A 25,219-nucleotide genomic window follows, 5' to 3' on the forward strand; every position below is an offset into this window, starting at 1 on the left:
TTGATGATGTCATCAAGGGAGGGGAGCAAGGAGCCAGGCCCTGGGGAGTGGGACTGATTCATACTTGGAGAATCTGGCAGCTGGTTGAGATTCAAACTCCTTGATGTTGGAAAAGGGGCATTTTCCCTTTCTTGTTGGACCTGGTTTGATGGGGTGACTAAGGGATTTGAGATTCCCCGCAATGTCCTTCCCCACATTTGGGGAATCCTGTTTTTTTGTTTGTTTGTTTTGTTTTAGTTTTAGTTGTTGCAAGGCAATGGGGTTAAGTGGCTTGCCCAAGGCCACACAGCTAGGTAATTATGAAGTGTCTGAGACCAGATTTGAACCCAGGTACTCCTGACTCCAGGGCTGGTGCTTTATCCACTACGCCACCTAGCTGTCCTGGGAATCCTGTTTTAAAGGCAGCTGAGGGTGTTCCTGGTGAAAGACCCTGGCCAATCTGGGCTGGACTGGTGGGAGGTTTGGAAGCAAAGTGTCCAGTGCATTCCCCTGATCCCCAAACTTCATACTAGTCTGATATAAGCACAGCTGTATGGGATGGGCATGATTAAGGCAAAAATCTAAAAACATGCAATTTTAGACCTGGAAAGGTCTAGTCCCCATTTTACAGATGAGGAAACTGAGGCTGAGCATGCTGAAGGGCCTTGCCCAAGGTCTCCCACTTGTGAGAATGGGGTCCCAAACCACCCAGCAGGTATTTGCTTGTGGCTTCTCCTATTAGAGTCAGAGCTCCCTGAAGGCAATAAGGGTGGATGGATCTTTCTTTCTATTATCCAGTTTAGGACCCTGCCTAGTATATAGTAGGTGATTAATTAATGCTTGTGGAGCAGCTTCAGAAAGAGGCTCCTTGGAGCAGCTTACAGCTCTGTGAGGGATGGAGTCTACAGTATGAGGAGGGCCCCAGGGTGGGGTGCACAAGGGGAAAAGATAAATCACGGAGGAGAGAGGCGAGCTTCCCGCAGCCCGGGCTGCCGGTGCCCAGGAATTTCAGCAATGTCTGGCTCAGGTTGAAACTGGGGTGAGTTGGACCAGTGAAGGCAGAGGCAGGCAGGGGAGGGGGTTCTGGCCATCAGTGCCCACCCCTCACCTACTGGATTTAGAGGAGATTGGGGGGGGGGGAACTGGACTCCAGGGGGCTTGAAGCAGGGGCCCCTCCCTTGGGGGAGGCGGGTGCCATCTCAGCTGAGCACCTCCTGGTACAGATTTCACCCTTTCTCAGACCACCACCCCCCCGCAGCTGGAGGGGGCAGGGAATGCGACGTACAGGTTTTTCTAGCCTTGGTCTATCCAGACAACCCGCCCAACCAGCTGGTCAGCAGTCTCCATTCTTCCAGGACTAGGGTCCTGTGTGTCTATCTGCTGGGGAGGGGGCTTAGGAAAGGAGGGAACCAGATGAGGACCCTCAGGGTAGCCTGAGCCTCCTTCCATGGGCCTCCTGCCTCTCCTACCCAGGCATCACCAGCCTCTAGGAGCCACCATCGGAAGCACTGTCCAACGGGGCCATGGGGCAAGCCCAGGACCTTGTCCTCTTGCTGTGTCTGCTGCTCATCAGTAACCACCCTGGGACCAGCCTGGGTGAGTGTGCCGGGGGTCTGGGGCCTGGTGACGGAGACCTTGATACTCATCCAGAAGGGAAGGCATTCATGCCACTCTCTGCATGCCAAATAGTTACCCAGCCTGATCCAACCTCCTTATGTTTGGAGACCGGTTCAAGGCTCAAATCCCAGCTCTGATGTGAGATTTGGACAAGAAACTCAGTGTCTCATCTGTGCAATGGGGCTGATAGTCACCCCCGAAGGGCTGTTTTCCACAAAGGGTTTTGTCAGCTTGGAAATTAGAGTAACAGATCAGCTGTTTGATATTATAATTCATTATGAAGAAAATGTTTACTGAGCAGGCTACGAGGGTGGAGATCTTTATTTTTGGAAACAAGTGATTTTTGGTTTTCCCCTTTCCACACATCCATTCATAAAGGGTGACAAGCCTTGGTTGAGCTCCGTTTGAACTAAGTTTGAGCAGGACCACAGTCAAGATGCTCCATTTTAATGAAAATTCTGTAGACTTTAGTCCATGAATGGAGCCAGGTGTGCCTAGGAAGGAGACTCAGAGGTCAGAGAGTCCAGGCCCTTTATTTTACAGCTGGGGAAATGGAGTCTCAGAGAGGTTTGGAAGATGAGCCAGAGTTGGAAGGTGTCACAGGGGCCCTGGTTCTCTCATTTTACAGAGGGAAACTGAGGTTTCAAGATAGTAAGGCAGAATTAGAATTTATACCCAGGCCCCAGGGCTTGAGGTTTGGGCTCTTCTGCCCCTGAAGGACAAATTCCTTCTACCCTTTGATAAAACAAGATCTAGAATGGTTCCTGCCCAGAGGATGCCAGCCAGACACAGCAGAGAGATACCAGTTTTAAGTTGGAAGAGCTGGATTCAAATCCTGCCTCTGTCACTTGCTTGGGCTAGTCACTTCCTTCTGGACCTCAGTTTCCTACGCTGTAAAATGAGGGGGTTGGATTAAATGGCTTTTGAGGGTCCTTCAGCCCTAAACTTTATGAGGTTCAAGTTAAGCTTCTTCATCATACATCGAAGGGACCCTGACATCTTGCTTGATCAAGGTCACAGAAATAAAAGGCAGAGAAGGAAGTTAAATCCAGGGTCCCCTGGAGACTAATTAAGAAAATGCATCTGCCCCCCCCCTTTGCCGCAGTGGGGGGCTGTGGGTGTGGAATATTGTATATATTATTGAATTTGGATGGTTTGCCAAACTGATTTTTTGTAACCTTCTAAAGTTTTGTGTTACCAAGGGATGACTTGGCAGGGGAAGATTTAGGAAGGATGTAGTCATGGGTGTGTGGACAGAAAAAATGGATTCAAAGTATGTGTACATTTTGGGATGTAATTGGGGCTAAGTGACTTGCCTAGGGTCACACAGCTAATAAGTTTCTGAGGCCAGATTTGAACTCCTCACTTCAGGGCCAGTGTCCACTTAATACCTAGGTGCCCCCATAGCACCCTTTTAAGCTTAATCTCCAGGATTCATTTTCTCCAGGCTAGACAATAAATAAAGGATCACTCAAGCCTGGAGTTGCCCTATTTGCCATTTCAGAGCTATTGAGCACCTGGAACTTTGCACATCAGCCAGCCTGAACCGGTTGGAGCTGACTCCCATACATGCCGGGAGATAAATGAAGGAGAAGGACTAACGAAAGATAAAAACGTAAAAGAAACAACAGCCCCCTAAACTCAGTCTCCCTCCCAGGGCTCCTCCCAGCTCTTCTGGGATCCTTTCTCTTACTTACACAAGGTTGGCCCTGAGCCAACTCCATCCCACAGGTGGCCCAGGCTGACCTGGGCCCTGGGTCTTTGGGATGCACCCTAGCCAAATGGGGCTCCAGAGTTCTGATGGAATTATTATTATTATTAGGGTTGTTTTTGCAAGGCAATGGGGTTAAGTGGCTTGCCCAAGGCCACACAGCTGGGTCCTTATGAAGTGTCTGAGGTCGGATTTGAAGTCAGGTTCTCCTGACTCCAGGGCCGGTGCCACCTAGCCGCCCCCTGATGGAATTATTGATGAGGGCAGGGAGACCGCGCAGGCCTGTGGGGAGACACTTCCTAAGCCCGGGTCTGGTCCCTCACTCCATTCGCACACACACCCATGACTGGTCCTCAGGAATGAGAAGCAGCAGATAGACTAGGACAGTAGGAAGCTCTATAGGACAGACGGGAAAGTTCTTTTTTCTTCTTTTTTAAAAAAATATATAAATCTTTATTTGTTTCCCAATTATAGACAATAGTAGTTTCTACCTAACATTTTTTACAAGGTTTTGAATTTTACAATTTCCCCCCACTCTCCTTTCCCTCCCCCCCCCCCACAGAAGGCAGTCTGATATAGTCTTTTATTTCTTTTAGATTTTTCAAGACAATGGGGTTAAGTGGCTTGCCCAAGGCCACACAGCTAGGTCATTATGAAGTGTCTGAGACCGGATTTGAACCCGGGGACTCCTGACTCCAGGGCCAGTGCTTTTTCCACTGTGCCACCTAGATGCCCACCCTGATATAGTCTTTACATGATTTCCATGCTGTGCATTGATCAAAACTGAATGTGATGAGAGAAAAAAAAAATATCCTTGAGGAAGAAATAAAATATTGGAGAAAGCAAAATTATCTAATATATAAGATGACTTAAAAAAAAATTAAAGGTAGTAGTCCTTGGTCTTTGTTCAAACTCCACGGTTCTTTCTCTGGATGCAGATAGTATTCTCCGTTGCAGACAGCCCCAAATTGTCCCTGGTTGTTGCACTGATGGAAGGAGCAAGTCCATCAAGGTTGATCAGCACCCCCATGTTGCTGTTAGGATGAACAGTGTTCTTCTGGTTCTGCATCTCACTCAGCATCAGTTCATGCAAATCCCTCCAGGCTTCCCTGAATTCCCGTCCTTCCTGGTTTCTAATAGAACCATAGTGTTCCATCACATAGACCACAACTTGCTCAGCTATTCCTTGATTAATGGGCATTTCCTAAATTTCCAATCTTTGCCACCACAAACAGAGCTGCTATGAATATTTTTGTTCCTGTGGAATTTTTAACCCTTTTTCATGATCTCTTCAGGGTATAGACTGAGTAGTGGTATTGCAGGATCCAAAGGGACGCACATTTTTATTGTCTGTTGGATGTAATTCCAAACTGCTCACCAGGAAGGTTGGATCAGTCCACAGCTCCACCAACAATGCATTAGTGGCTCAGATAAGTGCTATAGGCTCCCAGAGCTACTCAGCCCCCTTCCTTGTTCCATCTAGAGCTTCAGGACTCTTGGGGATGGTGGTCCCTGGCTAGATTCTTGAGTTCTGTTCTTGAGCCCTGAGACTGTTGAAGATGAAGGGGCTTGCCCCTTCCCATAATCCCCCAGTTTAGCAGAGATGAAAGCCAGCTACATTTTTCTCAACTCCTCTCCAGAAACATTCCATTTCATGGGATTTTAAAAGCAAAATTTTATGCTTCATCTGCTATGTGCAAAGGGCTTGGTGCTGAAATGGTAAGTTAACGACTCACCCAGGATCACGTAGGCAGTGAGCACCGAGGCAGCGACTGCTCCACCTGCCTCCCTCACAGTTCCAATCCCAGCTTCTTTGGACTACACCATGCTATCTTATTCTCTCTTCTTCTCTAGGGAAATCCATTCTGGGTTGGAGGTGCCTCAGTGGGAAAGGACTTTATAAACTCACCGACACACTGACGTGTTAATAGTGGATGATGACCCACTGTTACAAGGACATGAGGGAGGATGGCAATGCATTTTAACAGGGGCAATGCCTTTACCCAGAGTTTGAAACTAATGGTCAAATTTAAAGCAATGTTGAGGATCGTTCTGGGGTAGATGCATTCTTCCCAGGGGGTGTAAGACCTTGAGGTGAGGTGGACTGAATCTTGAGTCAGAAGAATTGATGCTTATCAGCTATGTGATGGAATTATTCATTGAATCTCTCTATGCCTCGGTTTCCTTACCTGTAAAATGAGGATGAGTACTGTTCTACCTGCCTCATAGGACTATAGGGAAGGAAAGAGCCTTGTCTTTCTACCTTTGTCACTGACTTCCAGCAGAACCTTGGGCAAATCTCCTGACTTCCCTGGCCTCAGTTTTCCCATTTGTAAAATGAGAGGATTGGACCAATATAGGATCCTACTTTTTCCTGTCCCTTCAATTCCGCCGGAGGATTTCTGCAAAGCTCCTGGGTCTAGACATGGGAAAAGGACGTAGGCCGAGGGTCATGGGGACAGGAAAGTCTGGTTATTGGAGCTGGTTAATGTTTGATTCCTGGTAATGAAGCATTTGCCCCATGTCCTAGATTTAGAGGAGGCATGGGACTTCCATGTGCCCAGACATCCCAAAGAGAATTAGGAGGCACCCTCTCACCCCGTCTTTCTTCTCTTCCTCCTCCCTTCAGGGACCTTTCTACCTGAGTCCCTAACAGCGAGGAGAAAAGGGTAGAATAAATAGCTTCCAGATCTGGAAAGGAAGGGAGCTTGGACAGCTTCTGAGGTCTAGGTTCCTATTACTATTAAGACTAAGGCAGCCCCTCTAATTGAGTATTTATTAATCATAATTAATTAACCCTAATAATCCAAGGGAGGTTATGCCTGGAGTCAGGAAGATCTGAGTTCAAGTCTAGCCTCAGACACTCTGGACAAGTCATTTCCTTTGTTAGCCCCAGTTTCCTCATGTAAAAATGGGGAGAATAGCAACAGCACCTATCTCCCAGGGTTGCTGTGGGGATCCAGTGAGGTAATCATTGTAAAGCATTCTGCACATAGTAGGCACCATATAAATCTTAGTATCATTAAATGAGAGAAGGTGTAGAAAACACTTCACACTTCTGAAAAATGCTGTGGAAATAAATGGGCAGCTGGGTGGTGCAGTGTGTAGAGCATCATCCCTGGAGTCAGGAGGACCTGAGTTCAAATCCGGACTCAGATATTTGATGCTAATAACCCCAATTGCTTCACAAAAGAAAAAAAAGGAAGAAATGCTAGTGTGGATGGCGGTGGTGATGGTGATGATCGGCAGCCTTTCCTGAGCACTGGGTTAGTTTGGTGAGACCAGAGAACCAGAGAGGAGACAGTTCAATCAGGATCTGGGGGACTGACTCTTCCCTCCTTTGTTGTTCCTTTCAATGCAGCCTCATCACACTAGCTTTTTTTTTTTTTTGCTGTCACATTTCACTGTTACAGACCCAAGCGGAACTTGTGGTCCACACAAACCCCAAGATCTTTTTTCAAACAAATTGCCATAGAGCCATGCCTCCCCATCCTGTAGTCTGGAAATTGTTTTTTAGAACCCAAGTATAAGAGATTTTATTTTCTACTCCTTTATATTGAGCTTGGCCCATCCTTCTAAGGATGTCAAGACTGAGGTGAGAAAGAATTCCAACTCTATCATTTAACAAAGATGTTTCTCCTCTAAAAACTTTGTGTCCTTGGGAAATCTGACAAGTGCATCATGTACACCCTTGTCTGAGTCATTCTTAAACATGTTGACCGGCATAGGTCAAAGCCTGGATTCACTGGAGACCTAGAGAGGCAGCGGGGGTATTAATGAATAGAGTCCAGACTTGGAGTCACGAAGATGTGGGTTCAAATCCTGCCCCAGACACCTTGTGGCTTTGTGATTATTTGCAAATGACTTGTGCCTCAGTTTCCTCATGTGTGAAAGGATGACCCATGAGGACCCTAAATTCAGGATCTGTTGGCTGCTCTTGGCTGCATTCAGCCAGTTCCAACTCCAACTAAATACAGTAATCTGGCTTGTAACTCCCTTGTTCCACCACAATAACAGAACAGATTTTGTCACAGGTGCTGCCGAAGCCTCAGCATCTGTGCCCATGGCATCCCCCGCATCTACCAACCTAGTGCCTTTGGTAGGATTGGTTCTTGTTAATGCCACAGGGACTCTTTGTCTACAGGATCAGAGATTTAGGGCTGGAAGGAACCTCATTTAGCCCAATCCCTTCATTTCACAGATGAGGAAACTGAGACCCAGCTAAGCTAAGTGAGTTCCCTAAGGTCACACAGCTAGTAAGTAATAGACCTGGGATTTGAACCTTGACTTTGACTCTGACTCAAAATCCATCTCCCTTTCTAATATGCCACACTCTCTTTCTTGAACCTTCCTTTTAATCATCTGCTCATGTCCCTGCCAGAGGGATACCTTGGAACATTGGGTACCCAACTCTACCCGCTTTCCCCCCTCCTAGGTGCTCATGCCTCTCTCTGGTTTTCTGCAGATCAAATCCTGTACACTCCCCAGATCTCCCCCCATGCCCTTGAGGGGAAGGTCACTTCAACCACCTTCTCCCTGGACCAGCCGAGATGCATCTTCACAGAGCATGCCAACTCAACAGATGCCATCTGGCTGGTGGTAGCCTTCAGCAATGGTTTGTCTGGTGGGCCTGGGGAGGGTGGGGGGGGGCAAGGAGACATGTTGTCCTAGGACTGGGTGAGTCTTACCAGACGCTGACATAGGCAGATGCTCATCAGGGCAGGATCCTCAGGCCCAAAGCATATATTTTTGGTCTCAAATTATACCCTTAGGGATTCATTCTTTGAGAGTTTAAGATGTTTCAGTTTCTCTCTTACTTGAATAACACAGAACAATTCCCAAGTGGGAGGGTCTCTTAAAATCAGATGAGTCAGTGGGGTTTGGAATGAGGGGATTTTCACCATGGTTGAGCTGCCTAATCTAGCAATAGATCATCTAGAAAGGGCTACTGATGGGGACTCCGGGAGGGAAGGGATGAGGATCTCTCATCACTGGATTGGGGAGGAAGGCTAAAGTTTCCCTTTCTCTCCTACTTCTAGCCACCAGGGATTTCCAAAACCCTAAAACTGAAGCAGAGATCCCCTCCTATACCAAACTGGCCACAAGCTTTTACTACATGACCCTGAAGCTGTCTCCTGACCTCTACCCATGCGAGAAAGAAGACATCGCGATTCTACGCGTGGGCAGTGACACCGGATGCCTTCGAAATCTAAGTCAAGAGCATTGTAACGCCCCGCTCCTGGCCCCTGGCCCTTACAGGTGAGCTCCAGGGTGCTGGTCTCCTGGAAAAGCTAGCCCCAACCGTCTCTGTGGCCCTGGCAGCACCACAGCGTCTCCATTGGACTCTCTGAAAAGTAGGGTCAAAAGAGCCCTCACCTGAGGTAGACAGGACCCCATTGTGCCACTAATAAACATGTGCTCCTCAGTTTCCTCCTTTGAAGAATGAGAGGCTGGCACCAAATTGTCAGATAAAGTAAAAATAAACAATCAGAGCTGTTGTAGCTATGGGAAGTTAAGCAAACTAATACATTATTGGTGGAACTGAAAACTGGCCCAATCATTCTGGAAATGTTGGAGAAAATGACTAACCTACTCACACTCTTTAACTCAATAATCTCCATCTACACTGAGTTGTCAAAGACAAAATAAGAGATCTCATAGGCAAGACCATTTCCATATAGAGCAGCACTTTTTTTTTGTTGTAGCAAAGAAGCAAGGAGGGAACCTATTGACTGGAGCATGGCTGAATAAATGGTGATATATTTTTCAGGGATGACAGACTCCACCTCCCATGGTTGTTGTGAGGAATAAATGAGGAAGCACATGTCAGGTGCTTTGCAAACACTAAGACCTATAAACTCTAGCTTTTACACCTCTCCGTAAATATAAAAGAATAATATGGTACGATGAGGTATTATTTCTGAGGAACTCAAAGAAACTTGAGAAAATTTTAATGAACTGCTAAGAAATGAGATGAAAAGAACCAGAAAGAGAACAATATACACAGGAGCTAGCTAACATTTGTAAGGTGGCAAGGGATGAAGCAGGCCTGGAATCAGGAAGATCTGAATCCAACTCCAGCCTCAGACACTTCCTTGCTATGTGACCTGTGCAAGTCACCTCACCCAAGTTGCCTCCGTTTCCTCATCTATAAAATGAGCTGGAGAAGGAAATGGCAAACAAGTATATTTGCCAAGAAAATCGCTAATGGGGTCACAGAAGTCAGGAATGAATGAACAACATTTGAGACTTGGAATATGTGTTTTTCCTTGATATGTCATTTGATCCTCACAGGAGTCAGGAAGACCCAAGTTCAAATCCTGTCTCAGATATTCACTAGCTGTGAGATTCTGGGCACGTCACTTTACTTTTGCCTGCTGCCATTTCTTCATCTGTAAAATGCTGTGGAGTCCACAGCCTCTATTGGACCTTCTAGCTCATAACCATTGATTCTAAGAACAGCCCTGGGAGGAAGGTGCTGTTATTAGCTTGCCGTGAGACCCACGGAACTTGAAGTCCCAGGCCTTGAGGTTGAGTAATAATGCTAACATCACCCACCAATGTGATGTCCCATCTCTAAGCCTCTATTTCCTTATCTGCAAAATGAGAGGGTTGGACTCATAGTTTCTAAGACCCTTCCTTCTCTGTGTTCATGAACCTATGACAAAACCCCACTGCAAAGTTGTGAAAACATTTACCTGATGGGGCTCAGTTTCCTAATCTGAGGAATAAGAGAATTGTATTAGATGATGAGATTCCTCCAGTTTCATACCTAGGCTACTCTGGCATTCTCTTGTCCTCAGAAAAATTAGGAGTTGGATAATTAGAGAATAAGCCTAAGCAAATTGAGCTATCAGTAACACAATAGGTACCTTAGGGGTTCTGTGCTCTGGGGTAGTCAGGGAAGGTCTCCTTAAGGAGAAGGGGCTAAGTTTTCCCCTGTTGGAGAGAGAAGCTATGGATTCCCATTAAATTAAATTATGATCCCAGTGATAGAACATGCATCCAATCACCTACTTGCTGTCTGAACTTCTAGAAATTTCTGACTTCTGAGGCCCCATCAGACTCAGAACCTTGGATTCTCCTATATTGACTGTCTCAATTTCTCCCCAGTGTGAAATTTCTTGTGATGGATGACAATGGCCAACCCAAGGCTGAGACACAGTGGTCCGACCCAATCACTCTCAGCCAAGGTGAGATCCCAGAGTCTGGGCCAACATCTTCTCAGTAAGACAAGAAGAGGTCCCTTCTTCAAGCGGCTTGCTTGGTCACACAAACATCAGCCTGTCAGTGACTGGCTCAGGGTCCCCTTCACTGAAACATGGGTGGGAATCTTGAGAATGCCCTTATTTAGTTTGTCCCTACACCTGGAATGACCTTTCCCCTCTGTACGAGGTGCAGTCTGGCCCGTCCTTCAAAGCCCATCTTACAATTCTAGAGCTAGAAGAAAACTCAAAGGATATCTAGTCCAACCTTTTTATTTTATAGCTGAGGAAATTGAGGATCCTAGAGATTAAATGACTTGCCCAAGATCACCTAGGACATAAGCATCCGCAATGGGATTTCTAGTCACAGTCTCTTTAGCTTCAGTCATTCGTTTAACAAATGCTCATTAAATCTGATGATGCAGAGTACTATGAGGGACATGCACAATTTAATAATACATCATGGCTCCCTCTGTAACTGTACCTAGGAGAATAGGCCAACCTAGACTGGTGGAGGAAGAACCAGATGGTAGTCCTCTTCATCCTTGGATCACTGTTACCTGAATCTAGAATCACTGCAAGTCAAACTACCCCCAGCCTCATCCACTGAAGGGCTTCCCTGTTTCTATTCCTCATCTGTGTCTTTTTTTTTCTCACTGGATTGTCACTCCATGGGATGATGAGGAAAATGAATCCCAGAGAAATGAAATCTATTTGTTCATTTGATCAATTTTTACTGAAAATTTGTCATGTGCAGCCTAGGCCTAGGAGAAACTACAGAAAGAAAAGGAGTCCATTGGGACTCCTGTGTTTACACTGTTGGAATGTAAGCTCCTTGAGGGCAGGGACTGCTTCATTCTTTATCTTTGTCCTCCAGCATGTGGCTCATTGTGGACATCATAGGTGCTTCATAGCATACTCATTGATAGTGATGATGATGATGATGATTATGATCATCATCATCAAGCTATGGCAAATTAAGTTGAACCAAATTGAATAGCCTGCCTAAGGTCAAGCAACCAATTCATGATGGAGTTTGTTTTCAGCTCTGGCCAAACCTCCTTTCCTTCCCCTAGCTAGGGACTCCCCTAAAAGGGTGAACAACTTAGAATTGCTCCAGGGCTGGAGAATGGGAAGAGAAGAGTATCCCCTCCTAAACCCTCATTTTCTCGGCATAGACTCTACTCCTGACCCATCCCAGGTACCCTGGGTCCCCAGTTCACCCATCCTCTTTACCCCTGTCCCTCCTTTCCTTCCATACTTTTTCCATCCTCTGCCACCCCAGCTGGACTACCGACCATTGGGGCAGACAGTATTTCTGTTACTCCAGGGAAGGACCCCAGAAGCATTGACACCTGGCCTGGCAGGAGAAGTGGCTGCATGATTGTCATCACCTCCATCCTCTCCACCTTCGCTGGACTCCTAGTGTTTGCCTTCCTTATTGCCTCCACTGTCCAATTGTGAGTCCTGAAGCCTTGGACCAGGGCATATCCCCTAGCCAGGGTGGGCATTGAGGGATCCTCATAGAACTAGAAAGATCTCCAAGATCTTCCTCATTTTACAGATGAGGAAACTGAGGCCCAGGAAGGTTCCATAATTTTCCATTTATTAAGTATCATAGGAACATAAACTGGAAGGAATCTCAGAGGCAAACTTCTCATTTGACATATGAGGAAACAGGCCCAGGGAGATGACGTGATTTTTCCAAGGTCACATAGGTAGTATCACTTGTCGAATTTGAACTCAGTAGAGTCCTATCATCATGGGGCAGTACTTGGAACACATGGGTTCAACCTTACTCTCTCCAGGGTCCTAAAAATGTTCCCTGCCCTTTGTAGGTTCCACATCCCATCCTGAACTCCTAAAGGGGAAGGAGATCATTGGGTTCTCCTCCCCAGGGAGATCATTCAGGTCACTGGGCTTCTTGGGGTGGAGATGGGGGCTCAGAGGGCACAGAAAGGGGAGCACATTTCACACAAATTCCCACAGCATCTTGGCTTGTCCTTCACAATCTTTCTTGGCGTATTCAGCTATGCTGGAAGAGGACCAAGGGCATCCTTGGGGCAGGTTCTACCGGTAGACAGGCAGCAGAGCTTAGGATCAGCCACCAGGGGGCAATGCCAACCTTCATTTCCTCTTGTGAATAGTCCAACCAGGGACTCTCCAGTTAGCATCAGATCCTAGACAATCGACAAGATTTGTGCATCTCCCCCAGTGGGCCACTAAAGTGTGTTTGCTAGAGTGGACCCTGAGGTCAAGAATAAACTGAGAGGGGGCTGCTAGGTGGCGCAGTGGATAGAGCACCGGCCCTGGAGTCAGGAGTACCAGTCTCAGACACTTAATAATGACCTTGCTGTGCGCCTTGGGCAAGCCACAACCCTGTTTGCCTTGCAAAAACCTTAAAAAAAAAAAAAAAGAATAAACTGACACATTGGAGAGATGACTTAAACCTTTCAGGGCCTCACCCAACTCTAAAATTCAAAGTCAAAATCGACTGGTAGAAGGAATTTCCTTCCTGGGAGGACCTGCCCAAGTGAAACCACACCCAGGCTTGGTTCTCCCCCATCGTGGGCTAGACATCATCTCCCAACTAAATTCTATGTTTTCAGCTTTTTGCTAATTTTTTCAGGGGGCTACAAGTCATTTTATTGTTCTTTTTCATTTTTAAATGAGCATCATCCTCCTCCCGGCTCCCGTCCTGGACCTTTCCTGGTTACGCGTAGGAACTGTTGCTCTGTGTTCTTGTATCCTAGTCAGGCATCTGATACAACCTTATTAACTGAGTCATTGCTATATTTCCCACGCACTCTACATTCACCCATGTGGGTCCCTTCATCACTGAATGGATGTTGCTTCAGACAAACCGAGACCTGGGAAAGACTTAGCTCAAAATGGCCAAGGTCTCCCACTGCCTCTGGGGCTGATCCCTCTCTGGCCATCGGAGCCAGCCGGCTCTGGCGGAGAGAGAGGCTGGTGCCCAGCCCCCTCACTCGATTCTAATTCATGTGCGTGTCAGCCTCACCTCCCTGATGTCATGGTCTCCTCCTTCTTCTTTTTTTTTTTTTTTGCAAAGCAATGAGGTTAAGTGACTTGCGGAAGGCCACACAGCTAGGGCATTATTAAGTGTCCGAGGCTGGATTTGAACTCAGGTCCTCCTGACCCCAGGGCCGGTGCTCTAGCCACTGCACCACCTAGCTACCCCCATGTCATGGTCTTCTTTAAGAATGAAGGACAAACTACAACCCAGCCTTAATCACTGAATGGGTGTGGCTCCAGACAAACTGAGACCTGGGAAAGAGCGTAAGACAAAAGCCTCCCACTCTGGTCATCTCCAGTCATCCTGAGGGTTATCTGGCCACTGGACCCAAATGGCCCCTCACTCAAATCCAGTTCACTTGCATACCAGGGTATCACCTCCCTGATGTCACAGCCGGCTAGGTGGTACAGTGGATAGAGCACCGGCCCTGGGGTCAGGAGGACCTGGGTTCAAATCCACCCTCGGACACTTAATAATGACCTAGCTGTGTGTCCTTGAGCAAGCCACTTAACCCCATTCGCCTTGCAAAAAAAGAAAAAAAAAGAAAAGAAAAGAATGGAGGACAAGCAATGAAACAACAACAGCAATCCTATCATCAAACATTATCTCTCCCTTTCTTTGCTAATTGAATTTCTACCCATCCTTTAGAGCCTTACTCAAGTCCAACCTTGTCTAGGAAGCTTCCTCACCTCTCTCAGACCTTATAAAGATGCTTTATCAGGGAAAATCCAGAGGGATCCCACCTAGAGGAGACCTCAGGGACCACCTCATTCAATCCCTTCACTTTCTAAGGGAGGGGGAGGCCCAGAGTACCAGAGAGATAAAGGTGACTTGGGAAAATACCTTTGAACCAGGTAAGAACTTAAGAGGCCATTGAGTCCCAACCCCATCATCCTTCCAGCCTAGATTTTTCAAAATCATTATTTCTGGGGGAAAGTGTATAGTTAAGTTCTAATATGAAGAGGATTCTTTTTTTTAGCCAATTAATTCATTTTGCCAACCACACACAAAAATAGTTTTCAAAAACCATTTTTTGGGTGAGGTTTAGAGTCTACATTTTCCTCCCTTCCCTTCCCCCCCAGATAGAGAACAGTCTAATATAGGTTATACATGTATGACTATGTTAAACATATTTCCATATTAATCATGTTGTGAAAGAAGAATTGGAACAAAAGGGGAAAAAATGAGAGAGAAAAATCCTCAAATATAAAACAAATTTTAAAAATAGAAAATCGTCTGTTGTGGTCTGCCTTCAGACTCCATAGTTGGTTCTCTGGATGTGGATGGAAGTTTCCATCCCAAGTCTTTTAGAATTGTCTTCATTGTTGTACTGCTCGGAAGGGCAAGTCCATCATAGCTGATCATCACACAATTTTGCTATTACTGTGTAAGATGTTAGTATGAAGAGGGATCCAAGTAAAAGGCACTGGCTTGGAAGGGGAGAGGAGGGGAGGTAGGGGGTTAAGAGACCGATGGAGGGAAGTGATGGAGAGTCATGGATCTGGACCTTGGAAGCCCAGATTTGGGAAGACTGAAACTCTAGTCCTCAGACTCCAGATCCGGATAGTTCTCGATGTTTGAGACTTCTAGAATTAGACTGGAAGCTCCATGAGGGCACAGCAGAGCAGTTGCTGACCAGATGTTTGTCTTCTGCTTCCCCAGCTCCAGCCTCTGGTGGCCGGAGGACCCATCCCAACCTGAGCAGCTGCATGTGGGCTCCTTCATCGGGAAACGCTACACCACCCACCACATCCCCCCCAGTGAGGCTGATACGCTGCCTGTGGGCTTGGGACCCCACCTGCCCCCCAGCCCTTGCCTAGGACCCATTGTCTAATCCTCACCTTGTGCTAATGAGTCACCCTCAGCCCTTCCCCATTGCATTTTGGTGTGAATTAAAGGAGGACCCAAAGGGACAGGAGGTTTTCTGGTTCTTTCCCCGTCTCTGGGTGGGTCCCTTTTGCCACTTGAGACTCCCACCCTCATCACCACAAGCACCAGGGACATGCCTATCATTACTTCATATTATCTGCCTGAAACTGAGGCACCAGAGTCTGGGTGAGACCCCCAGCGTAGAAGGTAGGATTCAGAAGGGTCCTGCTATAGCCCTGTATCTACCTGCCACTCCACCTCCAATGTATCTGAAATTTCCCTCTTAGGTCTTCTTTCCTTTGGGTTGATTGCTATCCTTTCCAGCCTAGCCTTTTTTTTTTTTTGGCAAGGCAATGGGATTAAGTGACTTGCCCAAGGCCACACAGGTAGGTCATTATTAAGTGTCTGAGGTCAGATTTGAACTCAGGTCTGCCTGACTCCAGGGCTGGTGCTCTATCCACTGCACTACCTAGCCGCCCCCAGCCTAGCCTTTTAAAATACCATTACTTATTGGGAAAAGGAAATAGTTAAATCTTAGTATGAAGAGGGTTCTCAAGAATCCAAGTAAGAGGTTCTGGCTTAGAAGCAGAGAGGAAGGGAGGGAAGGGGTTATCAGTGGGGCAAGCTTTCTGGTCTGTGAAAATTTAGTTCAGACTTGTCCAGGGTGTGAAGGAAACATTGGTAACTGGATGCAGGGGAGTCTTGTCTGGGCTGGGCCCATGTCTAAGGAAAGATTTAAGACTCTGACACCATGATTTCCTTCCTTTTGGCAAGTACCTTTCCCCTTGAGCTGCTCAGGTTCTGGAAGAGGAGGCTGATGAGGCCTGGGGAGGAGGCCTGGGCTGCGGCCTTCCTGACTCATTCCCCTACACACCTGGGAAGGAGAGGAGGGTGGACAGAGGGTCCAAGGAAGGAGAGAGAAAGGATCCTCCATGGGGAGCTGGAGGGGACCTCCAGAACCATCCCGGGCAACCTTTCATTTTTACAGACAGGGCAATTGAGGCTCGGAGAGGTTGTCCAAGGTTGCACAGGTTGTAAGCATCAAAGGGGAGACTTGAACCCAGATCCTCTGACCCAAGAGCCTCAAGCCTCTTTGGAGGGAGCAAATGGAGACCAAGGGTTAGATGGCTTCCTTTCAAATCAAACAACTGCTCAACAAGCTTCCATTAAGTAAAACAAAAGTGAAAAGAGGTCACACCCTGTAGCAGAAGAGGAAACTGAGTTCAGACAGGTTAAATGACTCACCTAAGGTCACTCACAGGCAGCAAGAGCCAGGGGAAGGGCTTGAACCTTAAGGGAAGTCCAGCAACTTCCATGTTCTTGCGAAGAGAGGGAAAGGAAAAAATGTCCTTGAGGCTACATGGGATTGATTGATATGAAAAAATTTTTTTAAAATATTTTATTTATTTTTCCATCAACATGCAACAGTAACTTTCACCAATCTTTTTTGTGCAAGGTTTTGTTTTGTAATTTAAGGCAATGGGATTACATGACTTGCCCAAGGTCACACAATTACAAGGCAATTATTAAGTGTCTGAGGTCAGATTTGAACTCAGGTTCTTCCTGACTCCAAGACTGGTGCTCTATCCACTGTGCCACCTAGCCACCCCATTTTTGGCTTCACATCTTTCTCCCTCCCCCACAAAGCAATCAGGCTCTACATAGGTAACCATACTAAACATAAATCCACATTAATCAGCTACAGGGGATTTAAAAGAAACATTAAACCCTTCCCCGAGGCAGTGCCTGGTCATTCAAGTCATCCTCACACACCATCCTGGGAGGGGAAGAGTTTCATCACTCCCTTCAACTGACCCTCCAAACTGGGCTAGGCTGCTCTACCCCAGAGCTGCCCCATCTTCCCCCCAGCAGGCATGGTCCTGCAGAGGCCCTGCTCATTCCCAAGGGTGCTGTATTCTCTCTTCTTTGCCTGCCTTGTTTGCCATCTTTGGCCTGAAACAGTGCCCTCTCACCCCACCCCTCACCTGGGCTGTACCTGGGAAGGATCCCCAGTTATGTTCCTGACCCCTCCACAGAAGCTCCTGAAAATGTGGGCCCTCTGGCCTCAGAACCCAGCCACCCCATCTTCTGGCTGAGCCCTTAGACTCAATATCCTGAGAATTACAGAGTGTCCTCCCCTTCCTTCCTTCCCAGACAGGGCAAGAGAGGGTAAGAAGAGATGAAGGAGACCTTCCAGTTCAACTCTTTAAATTTATTATTGAGGAAACTGAGGCACAAAGAAATTGTGGCCTGCCCAAGGTCACATAGGTAGTAAGAAGCAGAACCAAGATTTGAGTCCAGACTCCAAAATGTAGTCAACTTGCCACCGTTACACACATTTTTTATGTTTTAGTCTGATTTCTAGGAAGCCAGACTCTTCCCCACTCAGTGGTATGAGGAGTCTTGTCTGGAATCATTCACTCATTTGTTCATTTGTCTATTTGTTCTTTCATTCTTTACTGAGGGCCTCACCCTAAGTTTCTCTCATTTTTGGTTAGGTTTCTATATGTTCTATAAAGTAGGCACTTAATAAATGTGTATTTGTTTCTTCCCTCTTCCTTCTTCCTCCCTTCCCTCCTTCTCTCCCTCATCCCTTCCTTCCTCTTTCTCCTAGTATCTCTCCCTTCCTTCTTTCCCTTCCTCCTATTCTCCCCCTCCCTTCCCTCCCTTCCTTCTTTCCCCTCCCCTTCTTTTCACATAGACTCTTTCCCTTCTTCCGTTCCCCTCCCTCCCTTCTTCACTTCCCCCCTTCTCTCCCTCCCTCCTTCCTTCTCAGACTCTAGTCCCTCATCCTGTCCAAGGCTACTCTGAACAATAGCCCCGTTGTTTTGGCCTCCATCAGCTTTCAGACTGAAGCCCTCCATCTCACTGCGCCTGTAATGCCCTGGCCAACACCTTAGGACGAAAAATCACAGAGAAGTCACTGACCTGCATTGGTAGAGGGAGTTTCTGTAATAGGAGAGGCCCAAGTCAGTGAAGTTACAGGTCTGGTAGAACAAGATGATGATGATGATGATGATGATGATGATGATGATGATGATGATGATGATGATGATACATATATCCACTCAGACAGACATTTTTTTTGGTCTGGTGGTCTCCAAATCCCAGGATCCTTGTTGCCCTGCCCTGGTTAGGTTTCTCTTGGATGAAGAAGGAAGAGCCAGGAAGGGAATCTCATGAGCCGGGAGACCAGAAAAGGAACCTTTCTTGTGAGGCCCATGTACAGGAGGCCAGACCCTGGGATTGAGGAGCTTCCTAGTGAGACCCCTCAGGATCGGCTCTTCCTTTCTCTGTCCCCCCACCCACTCCCACTCCACCAACCCTATCTCCCTGGTGTCCCTAAACCAACCTGGTTAAGCCAAGAGAAGCAGATGCCTGAAGTGATCAAGCCCCCACCTTGAGAAGGCCTCTTCCCATCCTTGACTTCCACCATATTTGCCAGGATCCCCTTTCCATCAGGAGCCTTGGCTAGCCTTCTTTTACACCATTGCCCCCCCCACTTGCTCCCTGGAGGAAATACTTTTGATGATGCTCCTTTCTGCTGCCTCCACCACAGTGGGACCCTCCTCTTTCTCTTTTATCAGTGGGACCCCAACCTTTACCCAGCAGTCACATTCCCCCAATCCCCACCCTGTGTCCTCCTGGGGGAGTAAATCAGCTGCAGAGTACCCAGCCCCACTCAAGAACGTAATATGCCTCAAAATGAGGTCATTATCTCCCCCCAAAACCTACCCCTCCCTGTTATCTGTAGAGGATGCCATCCTCCTCCCAGCTGCTCTCTCCCTCACCTTCCCCATCCAGACCTGTTAGCCAAGTCCTGCGCATTCTTCTGACGACTCTTCCCATCTCTACTCACAGACGTACAGACGGAAGGGATATAGGAGTGGAGTTAGGAAGACATGAATTAAAATCTTGCTTCAGATACTTACCAGCTATAGTAACGGTTTTGGACATCAGTTTCCTCATCTGTAAAATAGGAACAAAAACAACGCTAGGGAATAAGTCGGGAATTAAAACCCCACCTCGCAGAGTTGTGTGAAGACCAAATGTCCCTTATAAATACTAGGTATTATTATCCTCTAGTTCAAACCCTCCATTTAACAAATGAGGAAACTGAGTCCCAGTGAGGGGGCATGGTCCTATAGATAGAAAGGAAAAGAGCCCAGATTTACATTTGAGACCTCTCAGACTCCACAAGCGACTCTCACAGCCACTGCCAAGATGCAGGGTCTTGTTATCTCTTAGGAGGATCTGAGCGTTATCTTCAAGTCTCTGAGGGGCTGATGGGTAGAGGGAAGCCTAGATTTTTCTATTTTCAGTCAGGAGCAAATGAGTGGAAAGGGCAAAGAGGCAATTTGAGACCTGAAATAAAAAGCTTCCTGACAATGAGAACTGTTCAAAAGTGAATGAGCTGCTGTGGAGGTGGGATGACCAGTTCCCAGTATTCCTTTCATATATAGATTGGATGGTCAATCTATGATTCTCTCTATTTTATGACTTTTTGGGGTTTTTGGACAGTGGGAATAAGTGACTTGCCCAAGGTCACACAGTCATACATATCAAATGTCTGAGGTCGGATTTGACTTCAGATCCTCCTGACTCCAGGACTGGTGCTCTAACCATTGAGTCACCTAGCTGCCCCAGATTCAAATGGATTGCTGAATTAGCTGCCTAACATGTCTCTCTGCCTCATCATCCCTTTTCCTAGAATCTAGAGCCCTTGAGTCTAATCCTCATCTTACAATTGAGGAAACTGAGTCCCAGCATAATATGATTTAATGATTGTCAAAGATGGGATTTGGATCCTTTTCCTTGTCCCTCTCCTCCTTCTTCTCCCTCTCCCTCTCTTCCTCCCCCTCCTCCTTGATTTTCTTCCCTCCTCTAATGCTCCCTGACAACCCAGGGTTGTTGGCTCAGACAACTAGGGTTTGTTGAATGCTTCCCCAATAGGTAAGTGGTCAAAAGAATATGAACAGAAAGAAAGGAAAAAGTCTGTGCTCTTTCCAATGGGCCATCCTGCCTCCCCTCAGTCTATCCTCACACGACTGTCAAAGGACTGCCTTCAACAGTAAGGAGCTCTGCTTGGATTTCTAGCCCACCTTCAGTGGCTCCCCATTGCCTATAGGATAAAACATTTGTTTGGGGGGATTAGGGAAGGCATTTAAAATCATCTCCTCCCACCTTTACCTCTCAGCTTCTAAATTCCTACAAGATTCAAGGCCCACCTTCTTCAGGAGAGCTCTCCCCAATCCCTTTGACTGCTAGTGTCTTTTCTGAGATTGTCTTCCATCTACTCTACATGGATCATGGATGTAGAAAACTGCTTCTATATATTCTCTCTCCCTTTAGAATATAAGCTCCTTGTGGGCAGGGACAGTTTGGGCTTTCTTTGAATCCCCAGTACTTAGCATCAATACAAGCATTAATGCTTGTCAAGTAGGTGCCAACCTACCTTTGAAGACTTCTCTCACAATGATTCCCGTGTGCCCATCAAACTGACCCACCAGATGTTCCCAGATCTTGTCCTGCTTTTTGTCCTCCTGTATCTGGGGGCACACTTGCCTGCAATGGACTGCCTGAAGAGATGGTCTTCCATGGAGGACCACTTTATAAAGGTGGACTCCTGCTCAAGGTCCCTCCAAGCTCTGAGATTTTATGGTTTGTACTATGTACTAGAATTACCCTTGTCCCAGGAGGCAGAAAACCTAGGTTTTGCCCCATTTTTCCCCTCCCTAAACTTGTTTTGACCACAGAGTCATTTCTCCTCCTTGGCTCTTAGTTTCTTCATCTCCAAAATAAAGAAGTTTTCAGATGAAATGATCTTTCAAGCCTCATTCACCTGAAACACCCTCTGAATCATCCTCTCCTGCCTCCTGGGCATCTTGTATCAGACATCTTGTGACTCACTTTTCTGCTTTGTTTGTTTCTCTACCCCTTCACCCATCGGTCCCTTGTCCTTGATTTTGATCATGGGCACATACATATGCACCCTGACACTGGATGGACATGAGATGACTCCTTGTCTAAGGCATATTAGGGTGTGGTACAGCGGCACCCTACAACAGGGAGGGGATGGTTCATCACAGTCGTAATCAGATATCCTCTTTAGGGGCTCCACCTTGATGTCAGTGGTTAGACACTTCACCCTAGTTAAACATTTGCCCTGGCGAGTGGTCCCCTTGTCCAGTTGGGTAAACCACACATTTTATCATCTCTTTCCTCCTCCTCCTCTTCTTCCTCCTCTCAATTTTCTCTTCTTCCTCTTTCCTCTTCCTCTCCCCTCCTCCTTCTTTTCCTCTTCTTCTCCCACTCCCCTTCTCCTCCTCCTATTTTTCTTTTCTCCTCCTCTTCCTTCTATTCTTCTCCTCCTCCTTGTTCCTTCCCCCCTTCTTCTCTCTCTCCCTCTCCCTCTCTTCCTCCTCCTCCTCTTTGCTTTTCCTCCCTCCTCTAATGCTCCCTAACAACCCAGGGTCCTAGACTCAGATAACTAGAGTTTGTTGAATCCTTCCCCAATAGAGAAGTGGTCAAAAGAATATGAACAGAAAGAAAAAAGGGTAAGTACTCTACAACAACAAATCATCACAGCTAATAGAAATGCAAATTAAACCGACTCATCCATCAAACTGGAAGAGATAAGAAGATGCAACTGGCAAATGCTGGCGGGGCTGTGGAGAGACAGGGATCTGTACAGTGGTGGAACTGTGAATTGGTCCAACTATTCTGGAAAATAATTTGGAATTATATGAAGAAAGTCACTAAAAGGTAATGAGTTTTCAACTCAGTGTTGCCCCAATAGGTATATACCCCAAGGAGGCATTCCCTCCCCAGTCAAAGGGAAAGGTATTGAAAATTGCTATAAGTATAAATGCCGATCTCTACCTATATAAATATATGTATATGTATATATATTTCTCTCTATATATATTTACACATATATGCAAATATATTTATGGTAGCATTTTTTGTAGTAGCAAAGAGTTGGAAAGAAAGTAGATTCTCATCAACTGGGGAATGACTGATCCAATTTTGAACTATAAATGTAATGGGATAGTACTGCACTGTAAGAAATAATGAACAGAAAATGTTTAGAAAAATTTGCAAAGATTTCTATGAACTGATCCAGATCAAAGCAAAATCATAACAATGTACTCAATGAAGCTCCTAACTGGTCTAGTGGGGAAAGCTCTGGACTTGGAGCCAGGAAGTCCTGAGTTCAAATCCAGCCTCAGCCACTTTCTAGTTTTACGACCCTGGGCAAGTCCATTAATCTCCCCATATCTCAATTCCTTCAGTTATGAAATGGAGGATTATAATAACACTCACCTTCCACACTTGTGAGGAGCAGATGAGATAATCTGTGTGAAGTGCTATGCAAATTTGAAATGCTCTGTAAACACTACCTGTGATTTACTACAATGTCCCAAACAGTGACAAGGAAAGACATCAGAACCCTGATCAATTCAGGGACCAATTATGACTTCAGTGAATTGATGGAAGAGATGTGGTAGACTAGGGGGTGGGATGAGTCACGTATTTTGAAAGATGTAGGTCAGGTGTTCATTCATTTTGTTTGAGTGAATTTATGTGTTGCTAGGGAGGGTTCAATCAGGGGCAGGGGCAAGGACTAATAGGGAAGTAACAAGGAGAAAAAAAGAAAAGAGCATCAGTACAGTGTAAATAAAAGCCAATTGGGACTTAATCTCACCTAACCCCAATTTCTTTCTGTTTCATCCTGAGGTCGGGGTAGAGGGTGGGCACTTCCATGAAAACCTAAACCATCCATTATTTCTTACAGCTCAATCGTAGCTAGAATCTCTTCTTAAAGAAGAAAAGTGAGGGTATTTTTTAGGTTTTTGCAAGGCAATGGGGATAAGTGGTTTGCCCAAGGCCACACAGCTAGGTAATTAGAAAGTGTATGAGGCTGGATTTGAACTCAGGTCCTCCTGACTCCAGGGCTGGTGTTCTATCCACTGTGCCACCTTGCTGCCCCAAGAGTGGTAATCTTGATAGTGACAAAGAATGCAAGAAAGATGAGAATCAATAAAAAATCTGGTTAATTGAGAAGTCAATGGCAATTTTAGAGAGAGCAGTTTCCAATGGCTTTCTTTTTTGTTTTTGTGAGGCGATGGGGTTAAGTGACTTGCTCAAGTCACAGCTAGTAGGTATTAAGTGTCTTAGACTGAATTTGAACTCAGGTCCTCTGACTCCAGGGCCAGTGCTCTATCCACTGTGCCACCTAGCCGCCCCTCCAATGACTTTCAAAGGCACCTAAATCAATGGAGGGCTTTCCTCTCTTGGTCTAAGGTCTAAGCTTGATCTCTTAACTGACTCAATGGAAATGACCAAGCCTTGCTCACATGAGGTGAGCAGTTTCAATGTTTTCTCACTTGGTATTGTATTACAACTAACAATTTGTCACTTATTTTAACTGGGGGTGGGGTGATTGGATTAATTTACTCAATCCATCCTGTCACCCAGATGACATTTATTTTACAAATAAAGAGCCCAAGCCTTAGATGAAGTGACCTGTCTACAGTCACATGGACAACCCGCAGCAGAGTTCTTGACCCCAGTCATCGTAATGGCATCCAACATATCTTTGGCTGTGCTATGTTAACTCTCCACTAGCAATGCAATGCCCCAGTGCTCAACAATAGAGGAGTGGCTAAACAAACTGGGCTTTCTGGAATCCTCCAGGGTCTGAAAAATGTCCTGCTTTTGAATGACATCAGTTCTTTGAAAAGGCATAATTGGAATCATGTTAAAGAAAAAACAAGATAAAATACCAAATATCCCCAACAGCCTCTTAAGTCTCTACAAACTATCATAGGTAATGATTCCATAAGTCTGTGCAGCCCAGGAGGTAGAGTGTTGGGTTTGGAGTCAAAAAGACTTGAGTTTAAATACAGCTTTAGCCACTAACTATTTGACCCAAGGCAAGTCTTTATCTTCTCTCAGACTCAGTTTCCTAATCTGTAAAAAAGGGAATAATAGCATCGGTGGGCAGTTTAGTGATCCACTGGATTGAATGCTGGGCTTGGAGTTGGGAAGACTCCTCTTCCTGATCAAATCAGGTCTCAGACACTAGCTGAGTGACCTTGGGCATGGCACTTCACCCTATCTGCCTCAATTTCCTCATCTGTCAAATGAGCTGAAGAAGGATATGGCAAACCACTCTAGCGTCCCTGCCAAGATAATCCCAAAGACTTGGACACAAGGGAAACGATTCAGCAAAAACAAGTAGCCAACCTCCATCCAAAGTCACGCGGAGGATGGAATGAAATAACATCAACAAAGCCGTTGTAAGTCTTAGCCATATCACTTCTAGCTACTTATCATCAGCCTCCTCAGAGGTGCTCCTCACATTAGGAACCCTGACAAACGCTGGGAGGTCTGAAGAGATCTACATGTATCTGGGAGTTGACTCGTTAATGAATGTGCTTTGTCTGTGCCGTCCTTCAAGTCAGCTCTGAATTTGGACATGAGCTTGGAGCCCAACTTTGTCTTCTGTTAGCTGTGAGACCCTGGGATAGTCATTAGACCTCTTCTTTTCCTTTGCTTTGAAGTGAGGCTATTAAATTAGCTGGTCTCTGATTCTAAATTCTAAATACCATAAAATAAAGCCAAAACACTAACCTGTCCCTCCCTCTCTTGCAGTTTATATAAGGTTGAGATATGGTGAGGATTATTCAGCGGGGAAAATTTTCAGAAGAAATTATCTTCTACTAGAAGACTGAACAGGTAGATATAGCTGGGATATAGATAGATATAGATAAGACCTCAGAGCAAACTGGGAAG

The 25,219-nt window shown here is 46.1% G+C and overlaps 1 protein-coding gene across 1 annotated transcript; it reads left to right on the top strand.

Moving 5' to 3' along the window:
- The first annotated feature begins 1,263 nt into the window (after positions 1–1,263).
- UPK3B (uroplakin 3B) lies at positions 1,264–15,457 on the top strand. The gene is made up of 6 exons (XM_074190419.1): positions 1,264–1,575; positions 7,773–7,922; positions 8,347–8,566; positions 10,421–10,500; positions 11,843–11,972; positions 15,212–15,457. The coding sequence occupies exons 1-6, from the start codon at positions 1,503–1,505 to the stop codon at positions 15,381–15,383; spliced, it is 825 nt and encodes a 274-aa protein (XP_074046520.1). The 5' UTR covers positions 1,264–1,502; the 3' UTR covers positions 15,384–15,457.
- The last annotated feature ends 9,762 nt before the right edge of the window (positions 15,458–25,219 follow it).

This window comes from Macrotis lagotis, chromosome 5 (assembly GCF_037893015.1).
Source record: "Macrotis lagotis isolate mMagLag1 chromosome 5, bilby.v1.9.chrom.fasta, whole genome shotgun sequence".
Classification (NCBI taxonomy): Eukaryota; Metazoa; Chordata; class Mammalia; order Peramelemorphia; family Peramelidae; genus Macrotis; species Macrotis lagotis.